The 18,170-nt window shown below is 44.4% G+C and overlaps 2 protein-coding genes across 2 annotated transcripts; both read right to left on the reverse strand.

Moving 5' to 3' along the window:
- Nucleotides 1–1,443: 1,443 nt before the first annotated feature.
- ribc2 (RIB43A domain with coiled-coils 2) lies at nucleotides 1,444–6,890 on the reverse strand. The gene is made up of 7 exons (XM_086207656.1): nucleotides 6,703–6,890; nucleotides 6,532–6,613; nucleotides 5,410–5,730; nucleotides 5,206–5,324; nucleotides 4,929–5,081; nucleotides 4,693–4,859; nucleotides 1,444–4,608 (listed from the first exon to the last, which is right to left on the reverse strand). Exons 1-7 carry the CDS (start codon nucleotides 6,799–6,801, stop codon nucleotides 4,539–4,541), a joined length of 1,011 nt encoding a protein of 336 aa, XP_086063782.1. The 5' UTR covers nucleotides 6,802–6,890; the 3' UTR covers nucleotides 1,444–4,538.
- Nucleotides 6,891–8,586: 1,696 nt separating this feature from the next.
- On the reverse strand, nucleotides 8,587–17,779 carry LOC147258240 (putative polypeptide N-acetylgalactosaminyltransferase 8). Its single transcript, XM_086207657.1, has 11 exons — nucleotides 17,454–17,779; nucleotides 16,657–16,990; nucleotides 16,388–16,554; nucleotides 15,809–15,995; nucleotides 12,990–13,187; nucleotides 12,767–12,881; nucleotides 11,818–12,003; nucleotides 11,563–11,700; nucleotides 10,100–10,192; nucleotides 9,845–10,015; nucleotides 8,587–9,076 (listed from the first exon to the last, which is right to left on the reverse strand). The coding sequence occupies exons 1-11, from the start codon at nucleotides 17,620–17,622 to the stop codon at nucleotides 8,957–8,959; spliced, it is 1,878 nt and encodes a 625-aa protein (XP_086063783.1). The 5' UTR covers nucleotides 17,623–17,779; the 3' UTR covers nucleotides 8,587–8,956.
- Nucleotides 17,780–18,170: the final 391 nt, after the last annotated feature.

An 18,170-nucleotide genomic window follows, 5' to 3' on the forward strand; every position in this document is an offset into this window, starting at 1 on the left:
ATACTCTAAATTGACCGTAGGTGTGAATGGTTGTCTGTCTTTATGTGTTGGTCCTGCGATGGACTGGTGACCTGTCCAGGGTGAACCCCGCCTCTCGCCCGTAGATCCTGGGATAGGCTCCAGCCCCCCGTGACCCTTAATGTGTAGGAATAAGCGGAAGATGACGATGGATGGATGGAGCATCAACAAATATTAAGAGCATTTTGTTTTCCGTTTTTCTTGGGAATCAAGAAATGTAAATCCAGATTCTGTTTGGGTTTTGAAGCCTTTCATTTGGAAAAGAAATGAGAGCTAAACCCTGGAAACGTGTTTTTCTGGTTCATCTAAAGCATATTTCAATACCTAAAAGGTTTTTTGTTTTACTGTATGTGACCAACAACATTTTGCTGCATGCATGGACACATTTAGCAGTCTGTCTGCTCAATGAATTAAAAATTAAATCATCAGTGACCAACAAATAAATCAGGCTGCTTCACTCCATCAATGACGCCTCATGCAGAAGTGTGGTGGTCCTCACATCAACAGCTCGCAGGTGACCTCCACCAACACCCTCTTTGCCAACAGGTGGAATTTTTTTCATAGAATGGTCCAAGGGCAGGGGCAGGAGCCAACGTGCTGCCCCCTGCTAACTGTCCTACAGTTCTTACAGTCACTTCTTGATAGGGGACTCACGCCCTCCACCATCAAGGTATATACTGCTGCCATCGCTGCAAGACATGTGAGGGTAGATGGGAGAACTATTGGGTCTCATACCCTGGTGACCAGTTTCCTCAAGGGGGCTCTCCGACTCAGACCCCCACAGCAGAATCAGGTGCCCCCGTGGGATCTCCTCCTGGTGCTGCGAGCACTCAGTGGAGCCCTGCTTGAGTCTTTGCAGAGCTGGACCTGCTCTCCTTGTAAAGTGCCATAACTTTTGTTGTGATTTGGCGCTAAACAAATAAACTTGACTTGACTCGACCTCATTTGGCTTCACAGTGACTGAACATGCTCATATTGTTTCCGCTGTGGGGGATCGCTGCGGATATTCACAACATAAATGAATCCTATATTTTTTTTATTTCTGACACATAGTCTGTTAATATGCTTCTATATTTTATGATATATATACTTTCACATTAAATTCTCAGGGGAAATGTAAACATCACGCTGCTGCTGCTGCTGCAAAAACCAGATTATGTTGACAATTAAAATGTTATGTTTCAGTAGATTTGTAGACTATCATACATGTCAGACACAAATATATTTTTTCCTACAATCATAACTGAGATTCATGTTATGAGTAAGATTGACAGGACGAATGTGATCAAAAATTCGGATGTTGTTTCATGTTTTTGATGAACCGCTTTTATTTCATCTTCAACCACAGTAATTAAATCCTACTTTTTTTTACTGCAAACAAGGTGAAGTGTCAAAGAAAAGCCTTCGATCATCCATTTACAGGACAGTGATGACAAAGCATCATTTCAGTGCTGTTCATTTGCATTTTGGCCACGGTCCACTCGGATATGTTACATACACTGCTCAAAAAAAATTAAAGGAATACTTTGAAAACACATCAGATCTCAATGGGGGCAAAAAAATCCTGCTGGATGTGGATACTGACATGGCCTGGGTACTGTGTTAGGAATGAAAGGATGCCACATCATTTGATGGAAATGGAAATTATCAACCCACAGAAAACTGAATTCCAAGACACCCCAAAAATCTAAGTGAAAACAATGATGCAGCAGGTTAGACTGTTTCGCTGATATTTCATTGTTGCAACTCAAAATGTTACTCAGTTGTTTGTATGGTACCCACGCGCCTGACAACATGGGGGAAGCTCCTAATAAGATGACAGATGCTGTCCTAGGGTGTCTCCTCTCAGATCTGGACCAGGGCATCACTGAGCTCTTGGATCGTCTGAGGTGCAACTTGCTGGTGTCGGATAGACTGAAACATAATGTCCCAGAGGTGTTCTGTTGGATATAAGTCAGGTGAGGGCGGGGGCCAGTCAATGGTATCAATTCCTTTATCCTTGAGGAACTGCCTGCATGCTCTCACCACAAGGTGGGGCATTGTCATGCACCAGGAGGAACCCATAAGCTATTGCACCAGTGCAGGTTCTGACAATGGGTCCAAGGATTTCATCCCAATTCCTATTGGCAGTCACGGTGCCATGGTCTAGCCTGTAGAGGTCTGTGGTCCCTGCAGGTCATTACTAACCCACCTCCAAACAGGTCACGCTGAACGACGTTACTGGCAGCATAACGTTCTCCATGGCTTCCATTGGTGAACCTGCTCTCATCTGTGAAAAGCACAGGGCACAAGTGGAAGACCCGCCAGTTCTGGTGTTCTGTGGCAAATGCTAATCAAGTTCCAGGGTGCGAGGCAGTGAGCACAGGGCCCACTAGAAGACATCGGACCCTCAGGCCACCCTCATGAAGTCTCCTTCTGATTGTTTGGTCAGAGACATTCATACCAGTGGCCTGCTGAAGGTCATTTTGTTGTGCTCAGGCAGTGTTCTGTTCCTCCTTGCACAAAGCAGATACCAGTCCTGCTGTCCTGCTGATGGGTTATGGACCTTCTACAGCCATGTGCAACTCTCCTACAGTAACTGCATGTCTCCTGCAATCTCCTCGATGCTCTTGAGACAGTGCTGGGAGACATAGCAACCCTTATGGCAATGCACGTATTGATGTGCCATCCTGGAGGTGTTGGACTGCCTGTGCAACCTCTGTAGGATCCAGGTAATGCTACATGCTACCACTAGTGACACTGCCCCCCACCAATTGCAATACTAGTGAAAAACAGTCCAAAAAGATGAGGAGCGAAAGAATGTCAGTGGCCTCCCCCTGAAAACCATTCCTGTTTAAGGGGTTGCTGCTTTGCTGCCCCTGCTGTACACATGTTGTTAATTTCATTGACACCAAAGCAGCTGTAACTGATTGACAACGCCCTCTGCTACTTCCCATGTCAGTATGCAAGAAGTGTAACTGACTTGATGCTACACTCTGACTAAAAAGTGGCCCTTTAATTTTTTCAAGCACTTCATTAGTAACTCTGTATTCAGCTGTGGCGCACATATCCCCCAGGTGTAGGCTGGTGTGGTTGGAGTTTTATTTTTACTCTGATAATATCTTCTGTTTGTGCATTTACATATTTACTATTAATGTGATTGTGTTATTTGTATTGGAGGTAGGGGGCGGTCACCCCTCCCTGGTCTCAACCCCAGGTCCATATGGTATCATTTACTGCAATGCCAGAGAGCCAGGTTCACTGGCAAGGTAGCCAGAATGCATATGTAATCATGGTGGCTGCCATCTGCCACACTGCTGATCTGCCATTAGGTGTCAGAAGTGGGATGACATGCCGTGAGGTCATTGGAGGCAAGAGTGTGAGCCATATGAAAGACCCTGAGGTTAGGTGACCCCTGTGTGAAGGACCCCAGACATTGGTGAAGCACTAATGTGTGGCACCCTGCAAAGTGGAGAAGCGCAGTGGAGGCTTTGTGAGGGACATGTGGGTGAGAGGTGCACGCTTCCTGAAGAGATGGGTAGTGTGATTGATTGCCGTTGCCACGGTGAAATATGCACTCTGGCTGCATTAACAACAAGCCTGGCTCAGACGCTGTGGCCAGTGAGCATGTTTGGTACCCTCTAGACCCTGGTTCCAGACCAGGTTGGGGTGACTATCCCCTACCTCAGCTGCATTTGTAATATGCATTGATTTCAGTTTTTCATGGTATCTGCTGTAGTGGCGTGGGTTCGATCCCTGGCTGGAACGTGGGGTCTTTCTGTGTGGAGTCTCCATGTTCTCCCCGTGCCTGCGTGGATTCTCTCCAGGTACTCCGGCTTCTTCCCACATTCCAAAGACATGCAAGAGTGGGCGCTCGTCCTGGGTGAACCCCGCCTCTTGCTCGAAGACAGCTGGGATAGGTTCCAGCCCCCCCGCCTTAACAGAATAAGCGGTAGAAAATGGAAGAATGGACATTATTTGCCGGTTGAAAGATGATTTTTTTTTTAGATAAAAAGAAGAAGAAAAAAAAAGACTGGCCTGGAAGAAAAACTTAGGGAGCAGGTAAAAGATCTATAAAAACATTCCCATGCCCCCAAAACTGGTCTGACCTCCTCCAGCCCATAAAAGACCACCCTCAACACCCCGACTCTGACAACCCCCACCCAACCCCCCATCCCCTTCAACACTCCAACCCAATTCACAATCTTTTTGGGGTGTCTCTCACTCTCTGGTATTACATCCCTCGGACTCCTTTAAGTCAAAGTTAAAATTCACCTGTCCAGGCCCACAGCCTCTTCACGAGGCTTCTAGTAGTCTACCTGGCCACCCTTGCTCATCCTATTAATACTTTTGTTGCATTTTTGGTTGTTTTGTAAAGCCTCCTTGTTTTCCTGAAAGGTGGCATGTAAATCCAAGCTACTATTATTAACATTTTTATAATTGCTATTATTATCATCAATGACTCAAAACACCTGCCCCTAGGTTATGGGCTAATGTGTCATTGGTGCACAGGCTCAGTCAACAGTGCTGTGTGTCGTCCATCAACGGCTGCAAGTGTTGAACTTTGAGAAGAAGCTGTCGTCGATGCGCCCCCTTTCAAGGTCCGGTTGCCTTGAAAATGACATCAAGTAACAAAGGATCAGTGAGAGAATAATCCAACAAACTCAGTGTCCGATCAAATCAAACGTTACTTACCGTTGTTTCCTTGATTCAGCCAGTTGGATGTTGGCACTGTCCAGCTGGCGTCTCAGCTGCTTCCTAAGTCGTTCTTCCTGGCGCTCTTTTAACAGAACTGTGCGTGCTGAGGCCGAGGTCATATGATGAAAATGCTCCTGTTGCTTCCTCCTCTCTAATTCCATCCTCTACACACAGAAAGAGAACCTTCATTTGGGCAGCATGCTTGGTCTGAATGTCATTTGCTCCTCTTTTACCTTTTTCTCTTCAATTTGATGTTTCTGGAACTGGGTGACTTGCTGCAAGCTCTCTGGAGGAGCCTTCCTATTGCTGATGTGACAGAGACCAGGGACTCCCACCTTGCTGGGGAAAGGTTTTTCCTCCTTGTCCATCTGCTTCTTCTCCTCAGCCTTTAACATCCAAGCACAGCGACAGGGTGGAGGGGACAAAATGGTGATTGTTAGCAGTACTGGAATCAAGCAGTTAAAGAGCACCTTCGTGCTCGTGGTCACGGTGGAGGTGAGAGCCACTTACCATGGCACGATTGCACTTTGTAGCAGCAACTGCTGCTGCTCTCCTCTTCTCCATCTCCATCTTCTGAAGCTGCAGCGCTCTGTTGTCCGTGTCTACTCTGCTGCGGTCGTAGTGCAGCCCTGGGGGGAGGTGGAGGAGATGAGCAAAGTTCGTGTTCCATGTGTGTGAAGTGTGTATCGTGCACAAATATCAGCTGATGCCTACTTTCCAGCTCCTGTTGCTGTTTTTCTGCTGCTTGCTCTCTCTGCTGCTGGATGAGCCACTCCCTCAGCTGCTCTCTCTGTCTCTGCTGTCTGTCCTCGTGGTGGGGGTCCTCTCCCACCAGGCCAGGAATCATCATCTGTGCATCTCTTGCCTTTTGATTCTTCAGGCGGTCCGGGTCGTTCAGGTCGAACTCCCGCCGGCTCTGAGGTTGCTGGTACTGTTGCCGGTAGCTGACAACTGCTTTTTCCATCGCACGTCTCTCCTTCACTTGCTGGTTCTGGAGAAGGCAAGCTAGTTTGCTATCATTTAGCATTTTAGCATCTATAAATGGAGGCGCGCGCGCACACACACACACACACACACACACACACACACACACACACACACACAATGATAAGAAATCACAGATGTCATCAATCATATTACATAGTGACAAATACATTCCTGGATGTTCATATTTTCATATATCATTTTTGTGGGGATTGTAGGGAACCAATCTGAAAACACATGCTGTCATTATTCTCTACTTTTGTAACGTTGTTTAATCTCGCTCCTTATTTATTTTACAATGACAAGGCAAAGAAAATCTCTACCATGTAAAAATATATTTTCATAAACTAAAAACTCTGTTTAGGAATTCCAAAGCAGTGGCCTTTACAGAGTTTATTCAGTCCCAAATTAAATTTATGTTGAACTTTGTGATGAAAATATATTAGACATAATCATCAAAGTAATACTCTAATTAAACAAGACTAATCCTCCATAACTCGAAAATTAACTGTATTTTCAAGTTTACATTCGCAAACTACAGAGTAGTACAACTTAAAGTAGAGCAGCAGTACAAAATAAAACTCAACATGCAAAGTACTTGTGTACCCAACCAAGTTTGGTTCTTTTCAAATTGAAGCATACAGTAAATTTAAATTCATTTAAATCATGTCAAGTTGTATTTAAGTGTTGCATGAAGCACTGATGGGACATATGTTTGAACTGGAGAGCCAACTTCTACTCAACCACTCAGGTTCACAGTTTTTGAACAGGATGACTTGACATGATTGGCATTTTCTTCCCCTCTGACAGCCACAACAAGAAATGTTTGAATGTGATCAATGTTTCGCTCACAGGAAGCATTTTGTTCCTCTTTTTCTGCCTCTTTCCGTTTCTTCTTTTCTTCCACCTGCATGTCAAGACCTTTCCTGTCAACCTAGAAAAACAAAACAAAACACGGTCATGGCAACATGTTTGTAAAATGCCAGTTTGCTGCAGCATCACGTGTTCTGTGGTTCTCCTCACCCCAATAGTTCTGACTTTGTCATTAAAAATCAACTGTCGTCGAGCTGCCTCCGCTCGTCTCTTCCTCTCTAGATGGGCTCTCGCCAGTCGGTCTGACATTAACTCTGCCTTCACCCTTTCTTTAAGTAAATTATGTTTTAGGTGTGAAACTAAAACTCTCTCTCTTTCAAACTGTTTATGCAAAAGGGCCAACGTTTGGGGTCTTCCTGTTTTTACATGTTCCCAGACAGTGAGATGAATGAAAAGTTCTGACACAACAGAGATTTTCAGGTGAGACACTGAGATGACAGGAGTCTTTCAGCTTTGAGGGGTCTGCATCTGCAAGTCATGGGCCTCATCCAAGGACGATTGTACGCCCAAATGTGTTCTTAAATATTAAATGATATCTATTTCTAAACACTTTACCCATCCGCATTATCAATTTCTCTGAAACACAATAGTTACGTTCACAGAGAGAGAGAGAGAGAGAGAGAGAGAGAGAGAGAGAGAGAGCAACAAGTTACAAAAAAATTCTAATCTTTAATCACCAGCCAAAAACAAGAATTCGATATTTTAGCCGACACAGAGAAGAGCTCAAAGCCAATGGAAGCAACAAAAAAATGCATGTGCATGCGCGCGCACACACACACACACACAAACACACAATTGTGTGCCAGTATGTAAATACACCACTTTGTTGATTTTGTCTCAAGTTCAGTTGAAGTTCAGGTTCGTGGAGAGTCCCCTCCAGACAGATGTCCAGGTCCCATCAACTCTGAAGCAGGAAATGATGCTTCAGAACTTGAGCCCCACTTTGCATGGAATTTACATGAGCAGCATTGAAAATACACCGACACTTCCATTAACCCCACAGTCACTTTACTTGTAGCATTGGTGGCTCCACTCGGCTCCTGTAGATCTCCTGCAGATCCTGATTGTGAGAACAGCGAGACAGGGACCACCAAACATGAACTAAAACTCTGATTTACATTCCATTGTACAATACAGGAATATGCTTTATTCATAGATAAGTCAATTTTATTTGTAGCCCAGTGCATCATGGGAGATCCCCAGCAGTCTGAGCCTATAGCAGCAGATCTAAGGGCCAGCCTAGGCAGCCCTAACTATAAGCCTGGTCAAAAAGGAAGGTCTTAAGTCTGCTCTTAAACATAGAGAGGGGGTCTGGGTCCTGGACTGAAACTGGGAGACGGTTCCACAGGAGGGGAGCCTGATAGCTGAAGGCTCTGGCTCCCATTCTACTGTTAGAACTCTAGGAACCAGCAGGAACCCTGCATCCTGGGAGTGTTTGTACGTTAGAGGGAGAATTTGGAATTAGGTATATTCTGAATTTGACAGGGAGCCATGCAGAGAAGCCAGTACAGGAGAGACATGGTCTCTGCTACCAGTTAGATAAGATAATAGCTTAAAGCCAATATATTCACATTTGCTGATGGTTTGCACACAAGCGCTTCAGCAATGACAGTCCATCCTGCGCAATCACTCAGTTTAACGAGAGCTAACGACAAACACCTAAATTCTAAACTAAACATTCTAAATTCCATGTGCAGAGTGGAGCAAAATGTTAGTATTTTAATAGTAATTTTGAAAAGTTGGTACCGTCATGACGGGTGTGTCAGAGGTTTTTTTTAATTTGAGACCCAACCTTTGTCTGAGCACGGCCAGCACACAGATTCAGTTGCATTACAGTACCGTTGCAAACAAACTCTTAAGAAACAAATTTCCAACTTGTGTGGTGTTGGGAAGCCTAAAGTAAGCTAATAATATCCCAGTTGTGATGACCCAGCATGCTAGCCAACCAGGTTTGCTGGACGAACATTTGTGATCAGCTCGAAATCCCATGTTGTAAGAAAATGAGATTTGAACAAAGTTTCAATCCTTTATTTTTTTCAAAAAAATTCAGATTGCAGTTGGAACAAAGTAAGTTTGTATAAGTTAACCTTTATGTTTAAACACTGAGATTACCTGGACCCCCCAAAACAACAATATTATCACTTAAGCTTAACTTTTGCTCCGTATTAATTTTTTAAAAACCTTAAACTGAAAATGTCACAAAAAGGCATATCAATAAATTGTAGCAATAACTCTCAAAATCAGTAATTCACTGTTTCTACCACAAACACAGGCGTCATAAAATCAATCAAGGTCCATTGACCCTTTTACATTCTGTACATCCAGGCATTAATATATACTGACCTGTGAGCACGAGCACGCGTCCACACACACACACACACACACACACACACACACACACACTTCAAAATGCTTTGATGATGTGTTGGATTTCCCATCTCTGACCAGAACATTCTTGTATTATAAGCTGGCCTTGTTCAATCTCCAGACATCTTTTTGTTTGCCGGTTTTTCAGTTCTTTCCCCTACAAAAACAGAAAAGGTGACATCATGTCGACGTGTCGTGTGCCATCCTGATATTCTGACAGTCAATGAAGTTAAAATGCAACACGGACGGTGAAGCGTCCTCTCGCTGACGTCTGACGCTCGTAACAACCACCTTAGCTGGTCGTGGTGGACGTTTTTTGACGAGGACAGTTGGTGGATGTCATTCCATGTTTTGTGGTTGCTGGTAAGAGCATTTTCATACTTACTATTAATAACTATCCCAATAGTCTTTGTCACTACTGATCATTTTACAGGGCGTGAGTAAAAACTAGTAGGATTTCCCTTCAACTCCCGACTGGATCTTCCTCATCACAGCGTGGGCGTTGGAAGTCTACCTCCATTTGTCTCTTCAGAATCATGTCATATACACATAAATCGAGTACCAGGAGTAGTTCTAGAGATCTACTAGACAGTTACCTCATTTCCAGTCATCATGTTTGTTAAGATTTCCATTTCCAGATGTGTAAATGTATCCAATAGCCCACTCCTAAATAAACTTCCCTATCCATTATTAGATGTAACTGTTGATGTGCATTATTTCTTTAATAAAAAAGGTTCATGTAATATTTCCTGAAACACTGATGAAAATATAGAAACAAGGCAGAGCCTTCAGCAGTGTGTGATCTGCCCTCCTCCACAGCTTGGCTCCACCCAGATGGCTGTCAATCAGCCTGGTGGTTTGACCGTAATCCTGCTAAAAAACCAGAAACAAACTTGTAATCACTGGATAGTGGAACGTGTAGTACCTGAGTGAAGTCCCAGTAAATGCCCATTCCTTTCTGCACAGCCTCTTTGCAGTTGTAAAGACCAGGGACAGTTTCTTTGCTGCCGATGGCAGTAAGACACTGGTTGTCGTTGTACTTGTGGGACTTTAAACCGCCGATGTAGAGCTCCCCAGAGGTCTGATAGTATGTGAACTAAAAGGATCAAATGCTCAGCACAAACAGAACGTTGTCAGAGAATTTATGATGTAGCTTGAAAGCTTCCACATCTTCTCTTACTTGAGGTCCGTAGTAGAAGCAGTGGTAGGCGATGGGTGTGTGACCTGGTACAGGGCCTTGGTCCAAGCACATGTTCTTGTCCAGATTCTTCATCTGGAGATACGGGCGGTGTTGACAATTTGTAAGTGATACTTAAACACTAAGAAAGAGGATTTTTGAAAACAATTAACATTAAAATTTTCTCCTCATCCTAATGACCCTAGGAGCAACCAGAAATTGGAAAACAGCAGTACTTCTATTTCTGCTGCTGCTGGAAAAAGGAGCCAAGATCTAATAAACGAAAAAAAAAAAGAAGAAATTTTCTTCTCACTTTTAATAAAACAAGGAGAACAAGAGCCACAAATAACAACATCAAAGCCAACAGGGCAGAATGTCGACTCAGTGACACTCATACAAGTGGACCACCATACATATCCAGCCTGGTGGCACCAGGACTGAGATGGACATACTTTATAGACCCACTTTGGACTCTCAGACTCTCCTGCTGTTCAGATCTGGGAAGTGTGGACTCGTAGCCCGAAGCGTAGCCCAGACACTCTTCATGGCAATACGTGACAGCGGTGGCGTTAACTAATTCAGTAGAAACTAATCAGACAGAATTACCATGGCAACCTCTAATTGCAGCTAAAGCCCCTCCAGCTGATTTAGACCAGCTATCCTGGTGCACTTCTTGTTAGTTCATATAATACAAGAACAAAAACACAGTTAATTGGTTTATTGTTTGACTGACAGTTTGGGGGTTGGATGGTTGATTCACAGATATTTGCTGGTAATACAAAAATTTTACATTTTTTCCTATTGGTAGTTTTTTGATAAGCTAATAAATTCTATGCATGAATGAGCTGTAAGCTCCTATGCAAATCATACTGTTTAAGACCAGCAGAAGTACCTATGCTGCCAAATCACTATTTTCTCATCCACATTTTTAAAGGGTATAAAATACCTTCACTGCTGACGAGGACATGTTTGTCTTGCTCGCTAGATGCAACTGTATATCTGAATAAAAAAGGAATTTGTAAAAAGATTTTTTGTCTTGTTTTTCAATTTGATTATGACAACAGAAAAAAGTGCTATGATTCATGGTGCATTTGTTTGGTTTGTTTATTTATTCGCCAGCGACAATGCACATTAAATATATTGCATCTGTCGTTTCTGGGCAGGACTCCACTGTGCCCCAACACTGAGCTCAACTAAAAACTAAAATCATAACGTAAAACAGAGCATCCATGATGCAGTAAAAGTACACACAATATCACGGTAATCATAATCACGTCACAAAATCTGCTTTCATCCAGTTAATTCACAAAATTAAATTTTGAGTTTGGTAGATATATACTTCTAATATCCGTTTGGTTTTTTTGGTTTTAAAAGCAGCCATTTCTGTTTTGGTTCCTAAATAATGGGAACACACAAACACAGACCCTTGAGCCTCCAGGCAGAGAAACAGATTCAAGAGAACTCACTCCTCCGTAGGCCAGCAGGTGGTCCCAGGGGTCCAACATAGGATACACATTCTCCAGATACCATTTGAAGGGTTTACAGTTCAACCTCTCTCTGAGCAGTTTCCTCTCACTGGTGTCTCCGATGTCAATGTTGTGATTCTGCAGAGGATTTGCCATTATTAGTTGGTGCAATGGCAGACTTCAAAACACTTCAACTTGATTTAAGCAGAAAACTTGTTCTGAGGAAACTTGTGTAATGGAGGGTATTTAGAGTACCTCATAAGGCAAGTTCCAAGCCAAGTTGATGTTGTGTTTGTATTCATCCATCCAGATGTCAGCTACCCTCAGTGCATTTCTCTTCATGGCGAGGCTCAGGTCAGGCATGTAAGGCTTGTGGAACCTCTCGATGTGGGCTATCTTGGAGCATGGAACTACCTCAATACTCCCTCCACAGGTCCACACCTGGGTGAGAAAACATCTGCACCTCATCAACTGCATATTCCTCAACAACACTGAACCAGCAGTGAATTACTGTTGATAGTTGTGTAAAGAACGAAAGGGCGAGAAGCTCCTGGGGTGTTAGCCATGTTTTCCTACACAGTAGCACACAGGGCTTCATGCAGGAACCGTGTGCATGCACAGAAATATTAATGATGAAAAGCAGATTGCATGATGAAAGCAGGTGGGATCATCCTCTCTAATAAAGTACGAAGGCTCAGGAGATCCTGAGTACCCTGCATACGTCAAGGCACCTCCTCCAATTCTGTTCCCCTTCCTGGGTGGAAATCAGCTCCATTCAAAGCCCAAATCAAACGTGATACACAAAATCACATGTTGGTATTTCTTTACTATAACAGAACATTCACAAGTCTGCATTATTAACTTCAGAGACCGTGTGATTTACACACACCTGAAAAGGTGTCTACAATCGAGCAGGACCCATTTAGTGATCCATGGCTTCAGAGCAGTGTGTGGGACTACCAAGCTGGCCTCAGAGAGGAAGGAGTGAGCGGTGCACTCTCAGCCCATTCAATGTTTGCATGATGCAGGGGCGTATCTGGGCTGAACGCAGTGGGAGGATCCATGCGCTGCACGCGACCCACACGGACACCTATCTCAAGCTGTGCTGACAGCAGGATCTGAACTCTTTTTTGCTTCAGAGTGGCCTGGGACTAGGAGTCAGGAGCAGGATTTAGTTAGGATACCACTGGGGAGGCTCACTCACACGAATTCCCAGCTCAACATTTTCTCCACCGTACACTTTCATTCCTCCATCGAGGAGCCCGATTTCTCCAAGAAACTTCCTATCAGCAACTAGGATCCCCATGACGGATGGACTCCTATAGTGACAGAGGAAAACAGTTACATAAACACCTCAGCTGAGCCCTCATAGCCAACATCGAGGAATAAGAAAAGTGATGTGACATACTGATCTGGCTTCAACTTACTTCCCAGGCAAAGAGCTGTCGTTGAGACTGTAATATTCAGGAGTGAATGTCTCGTACATGCACCACAAGGCCCAGTCAAAGGCATGCGTTGCTGGTTGGTAGTGGACAACCTTCAGGTCATCAAAGTTGACTCTGTCAAACACCGGAGACGCCACCACTGTCCGGTCAGCTTGGATCTGAGTCAGCAGGGGCTCGGCCCTGCATGAGGGGGAGGAAGGACAGCCGGGGTACATGTTAGCGAGACACACACCCTGGTGTACTCGACCTCGTTCATATGCTCAGTGTGTTTAGCTGCCAGTGATAATTCTTCCATGAAAAAAAAGACTTAAAAGAGTAACAAAAGTTTGCCAGAGCTACCAACAGATCCAAGGCCATCCTGGCCGACCCCAGCCACCTGCTGCACGTCGGGTACAACCTGCTGCCTTCTGGTTGCCGGTACACGGTACCAAAGTGCAAAACTAACATACAAGAACTCCTTTGTCTCTGCGACCATTGGTTTTATGAACTTGTTGTGACTTACCATCCTGGGAATCTGTGCACCTTTTGATAAGTGAATGAGTGTTTGCCGTGCGCTGTTTTTTATTGTACATGTTTTGTTTTTATTTCTGCCTGCTGCAAAAAGCATAGACCCTCAGGGGAACAATAAAGTTTCTTTCAAGTTTCAATCAAAGGATATCCCAGCCCAGAAACTCAGTAATCGTAACTAAATTAGTAGTACATATGGGTGACCACTTAGTACTTACACAAGTACACAGAAATCATCCTTACATGAGTACTTAGATTACATTATTGTACTAGTATTCAGCAATCATCATTATGTTACTGTTCACTCAGTAGTCCAAACTACATTAATGGAGTACTTCGAAGTCACTATTACATCGTTAACAGTGTGCTGACAAGTCACATTTACATCATTAGGGAAGTACTCACAAGTAAACTCAGTAATCACTACTACATCAGGTGAGTACACTCAGTAGTCACTATTGTATTAGACAGTTATACTCAGTAGTCCCTCCTACATCATTAGTTGAATGTACTCCGTTTCTACTACACTAGGCAAGTATACTCAGTAGTCACTGCTACATCATTAGGATTTCTAAGCGAGTACTGACTAGTCACTAGTACATCATTTAGTAAGTACTCAGACTTGTACAGCTGCCTCTGTGGTGCGTTTTACCAAGAGAGGCACCAATCACCAAGATATCTCTCTCTCTCTCACACACACACACACACACACACACACACACAGGTTTGCGTAGCTATCCTTATTAGAACATTCCATTGACGTCCATTCAAGTGAATATCCTAACCCTAACCAATTGATGCCTAACCTCAACCTCAAGCTAACTGCAACTTACATCTTCACTAACTTTGACCAAGTGTTCATAAATTAAATTCTGCTGCATCAGGACCAGTCTTTGGTCCCCATGAGGACTAGGAGTCCTGATAAAGTTAGTGTTTATATCAGAAATGGTCTCCAAAAGATAACAAAAACCAAGTACACACACACACACACAAATTATTTTCTGTTAAATGGAGACTGGTCTTTGGTCCCCATAATGATTGGGGGTGCTGCTAAGGTAAGTGTTTATATCAGAAAATAGTTGACAAATAGGTGACACAAACACACACACACACACACACACACACACACACACACACACACACACACTTGTTTTGTGCTGAAGCCCCATTGCAACATCCCTCCCACATGATTACACCTGGGCTCAGCTGAGCTGGTGAGCGTGGGGGCAGGAGCTCCAGTCGCCTGTCTGAGCAGCGCTGCTCCATCCCACAGTGCAACACTGAGGTGAACTTGCGCAAGGCTCCAGTGCAGCGGCTCAGCGGCGGGCAGGTCTGACTGTGGTTGCGTTGGGTAACTGTTAGTATGTCTAACTGTCTGAGTGGAAACGGGATAATGAGGAAAACAAATCTGGCGGAACAAAAGACTGAGAGGGATTGAGCAAAGCCTGTCAGCCAGCTGCTCGCCTCACCCTTGAATGTGTGGCGAGCTACTTTAATGTCACCTGATCAGTCTGTAGTGTTGATGTTGAGTATGGTTGTTCACCAGTGGTGACGGTAAAGTTTCAAACAAATCTCAATACAGAATTTGACTTAAAAGGAGGGGTAGGCGTCGCCTGATTCTTTTTTATGTATTCTTTTATTAAACAAAAGACACAATATGGCATAGATGTGTCTGATTCGTTTTTGGAGTCATGAATCCTCCCTCCTCACTCCCGATGTCACTAAATAGATCAGCGACTTTTACATAGCGTTTTGTTCCAGCTCACAAACTACATTGACCATAAATTACCACAAACATAGCCTCTATAGCTCGCTAGCAACATCGGCAAACGGGCTTCTCACGAGCAAATGAACCCCAAGATTCACTGGCGTTGCACCGAGCCTTCTATCCTTCTCATCTGTTGCTCGTTCGATAAAAGACCTTTTTCTTTTTGCTGCGTTTTCTTCTGGATCCACGCTCGTCCTCCTTGATGGTAGCGGGTTTTGATTGGTTGGAGGGCAAATTTGGCCCCGCACCTCTTATGGATTGGGATTTTTTTATACTTCCTTTTTGAAGCATCATAGTTTATTGATTTCCATCAAGAATCGCGACAAATTCAGGGATTATAACAAAAATTACACAGTACAAAGTACATAGAAATCTGGGAATCTACCCCTCGTTTAAGAGAAATTAAAAGTGTTCAATTGAAAGACAAAAGCTGCTACTCAAACAAGCCATTATTATCGGATCAGAACTTCATAGTTTTAACTTTAAATCTGCGGTAAAACACTATGCACAAAAGCCATATTCTCACCACATCTCGTGGACTTCGATGTGCGCGTCCAGGATAGCCACCACGTCGGACGTAGCCGCCCCCCAGCCAGAAATCCTGGCAAAGGCGAGCCCTCGCTGCTCCTGATGCTTCACTCTCTTGATACGAAGACTTGGGTTCTGCAGCTCAAGTGACCTCACATACAGGTCAAGGTCGCCCTTCAGGTCCTCTGATTCAACAAAGTATTTTGAGATGAGACAGCACGTAGATACAGTGCAAACTCTGATACCAGTCATACTAGTTCTTACACCAACAACTCAAATACAAGATCTGAAATTCATAGACAGAGACGCAACCCTGACCGTACCTCACACCAACGGTACCAGAGATGTCTTTGGCCTGACACTATCAAAATGCTCAAAGAGGCAGGGGTGTCCCTCGTCCAGATTAATTCTAAAATTAAGGGTGGGGGTAGTGGCTGTTAACATTGTTAGAAAGTTGGAAGTAAAAAGTGTGGGATCCACACACGGGAACACAGCGTCTCCCCTGCTTTTATATTTTACAGTGGTGGAAGTGAAGTCTTTCTGTCAGCTGTATAGGTGCAACCCATTGGTCACCAACCATTAGAGCTGTTATCATCCACCAGGATGATCTCGCGCAGCAGCTTTTTGGGGGTGCGGTCGATGATGCTGCGCAGGGCTCGTTTGATGACGGACAGGGCCTCGTTCAGGTAGATGAGCACCACCGCCAGACTGGGCAAGTCCTCTGGATACCTCTTCTTCAAACACCTGATCACAAATAGATCATTCCGACATGTGCAGCCTTACCGAAGCGGATGAACGGAAGGACGGATGGTTAAAAAGCGTCCTACACGTATGAAGGGCTGGTACCTTGGATCTCTGGTATCTGGAAGCGCTCGATCTAGAGGGAGGCGATCGCTGAGGAACACGTTGTAGCCATACTTCAGGAACAGACCTTGAGCCTCTCGCTGGTCATCTGTAGACAGGTTGTCCCCCCACTCTTTGAAGAGGGCGGATTCAGGAAACACTTTCTGGGACTTTTTCTCTTTGTGTGCAGCCTCTTTGTTCTGGATGTCTGCACTGGGTTCCTCCTTGAGGACCGCCGGCATGTTGACCCGTGCCCCATCCCTCCCTCTGTTGCTGTTCTCGTCCAGCAGTTTCTGGATGGCATCCTGCTTTTTCTCAAAGGTTTTGAGGGCATCATCTTGACAAATTTGAGAGAGAAAAGGAGAGGGAGGCAACAGTAGGGTGATTTTCTACCCTCTGGACAAGCCTGCATGAGCACACGCGCACACACACACTTGTGCCCCAGGGGCCTTGGCTGTCTGATCCCTGGACATGGAAGCTGGCTTTTGGGACATGGATCAACAAGAATTCTATCCATCAATTCTAATAAACAAAACAATTTTAAAACAGACATTCATTTTTTTTAACCATTGAATAAAAAAGTGAATAAAGGTTTAAATTTGTTTTCATGCGCTCATCTCAAACATTGCATGAACTTTGAATATCAATAAACAAAAGGAACATTTTAAAAACACCTCCCAGTGCAAGTGTCAGTATTTCTGTAGTAAATGTCTTTTTTAAATGTGTTTTTTTTCTAAACACAGCAAAACTTAACCACAAACTTGGAAGAAGTTGGAAAAGTGACCATGGCTGCGACTCACAGAGGCTGCTGATTCTCGCCTGCAGGTCGGAGACATTCCCGACGGTCCTCGGGAAGTCCAGCTCATTTTCGGATTTCTCATGTCCGCTCCTCAGGAACATGCCGGTGTAGAGCAGGAGTCCGGTCCCCAACAGAGCGACGACCGGCCGCTTGAACCACACCGCTCTCATCCTGTCCACCAAACGCACGGCGAAGCCTCGCAGCCTGGGCTAAACGCGGGCGTCGCGTCAGATGAACATGGTTTGTATTTGAATGTAGGAGCGCTGTTTTGTTTAGATTGACAGCCGGACACGCGAGGGGAGAGCCCTCCCACCCGCGGCGTGTCCACGGAGGCGCAGGTGTGTCTGTTTAAGACGCTGACGTCATGATGTCACCTGTGTCCTTCAGCGCTCAACCACAGAAATTTCTAATTTCATTTGGTGTAAATGATCTCGTTCAAGCAACAATCTAAAAACTTTTTGTTTTATTTTATAAGGAGACCTCTTCTTCTTCTACATTCAGTGAGGGGGCACGTGGCGTTACTGTTTTCTTTTTCTCTTTTGTTTAAATTGTAGGAAATGTCCTGAATCAAGGGTGGTAAAGTGGGATGGGGGTGTAGAAGGTTTATGGATGGGGGATTATTGTTTGTTGAGGGCGGCAGGCTGGATTAGCGGGGGGGGGGGGGGGGGTAAATTATTTGTTTTTATTTTCATTGAAATCTGACCGAAAACTTTGGTAT

Source organism: Aulostomus chinensis, chromosome 7 (assembly GCF_037954235.1).
Source record: "Aulostomus chinensis isolate RoL2024-O1b breed Wild chromosome 7, RoL_Achi_v1.0, whole genome shotgun sequence".
In the NCBI taxonomy this organism is placed as follows: domain Eukaryota; kingdom Metazoa; phylum Chordata; class Actinopteri; order Syngnathiformes; family Aulostomidae; genus Aulostomus; species Aulostomus chinensis.

Coding starts and splice junctions, on each gene's coding strand:
- LOC147258240 (XM_086207657.1), bottom strand. CDS start 17,622: ATGAGAGCGGTGTGGTTCAAGCGGCCGGTCGTCGCTCTGTTGGGGACC. Junction 15,996..16,387: donor GGATGATAACAGCTCTAATG/GTTGGTGACCAA, acceptor TTGTTGAATCAG/AGGACCTGAAGGGCGACCTT. Junction 13,188..15,808: donor ATCGAAGTCCACGAGATGTG/GTGAGAATATGG, acceptor CCCCTCATGCAG/GGCCGAGCCCCTGCTGACTC.
- ribc2 (XM_086207656.1), bottom strand. CDS start 6,801: ATGTCAGACCGACTGGCGAGAGCCCATCTAGAGAGGAAGAGACGAGCG. Junction 5,325..5,409: donor ACAGCAACAGGAGCTGGAAA/GTAGGCATCAGC, acceptor ACCTCCCCCCAG/GGCTGCACTACGACCGCAGC. Junction 5,082..5,205: donor CAAAGTGCAATCGTGCCATG/GTAAGTGGCTCT, acceptor TGGATGTTAAAG/GCTGAGGAGAAGAAGCAGAT.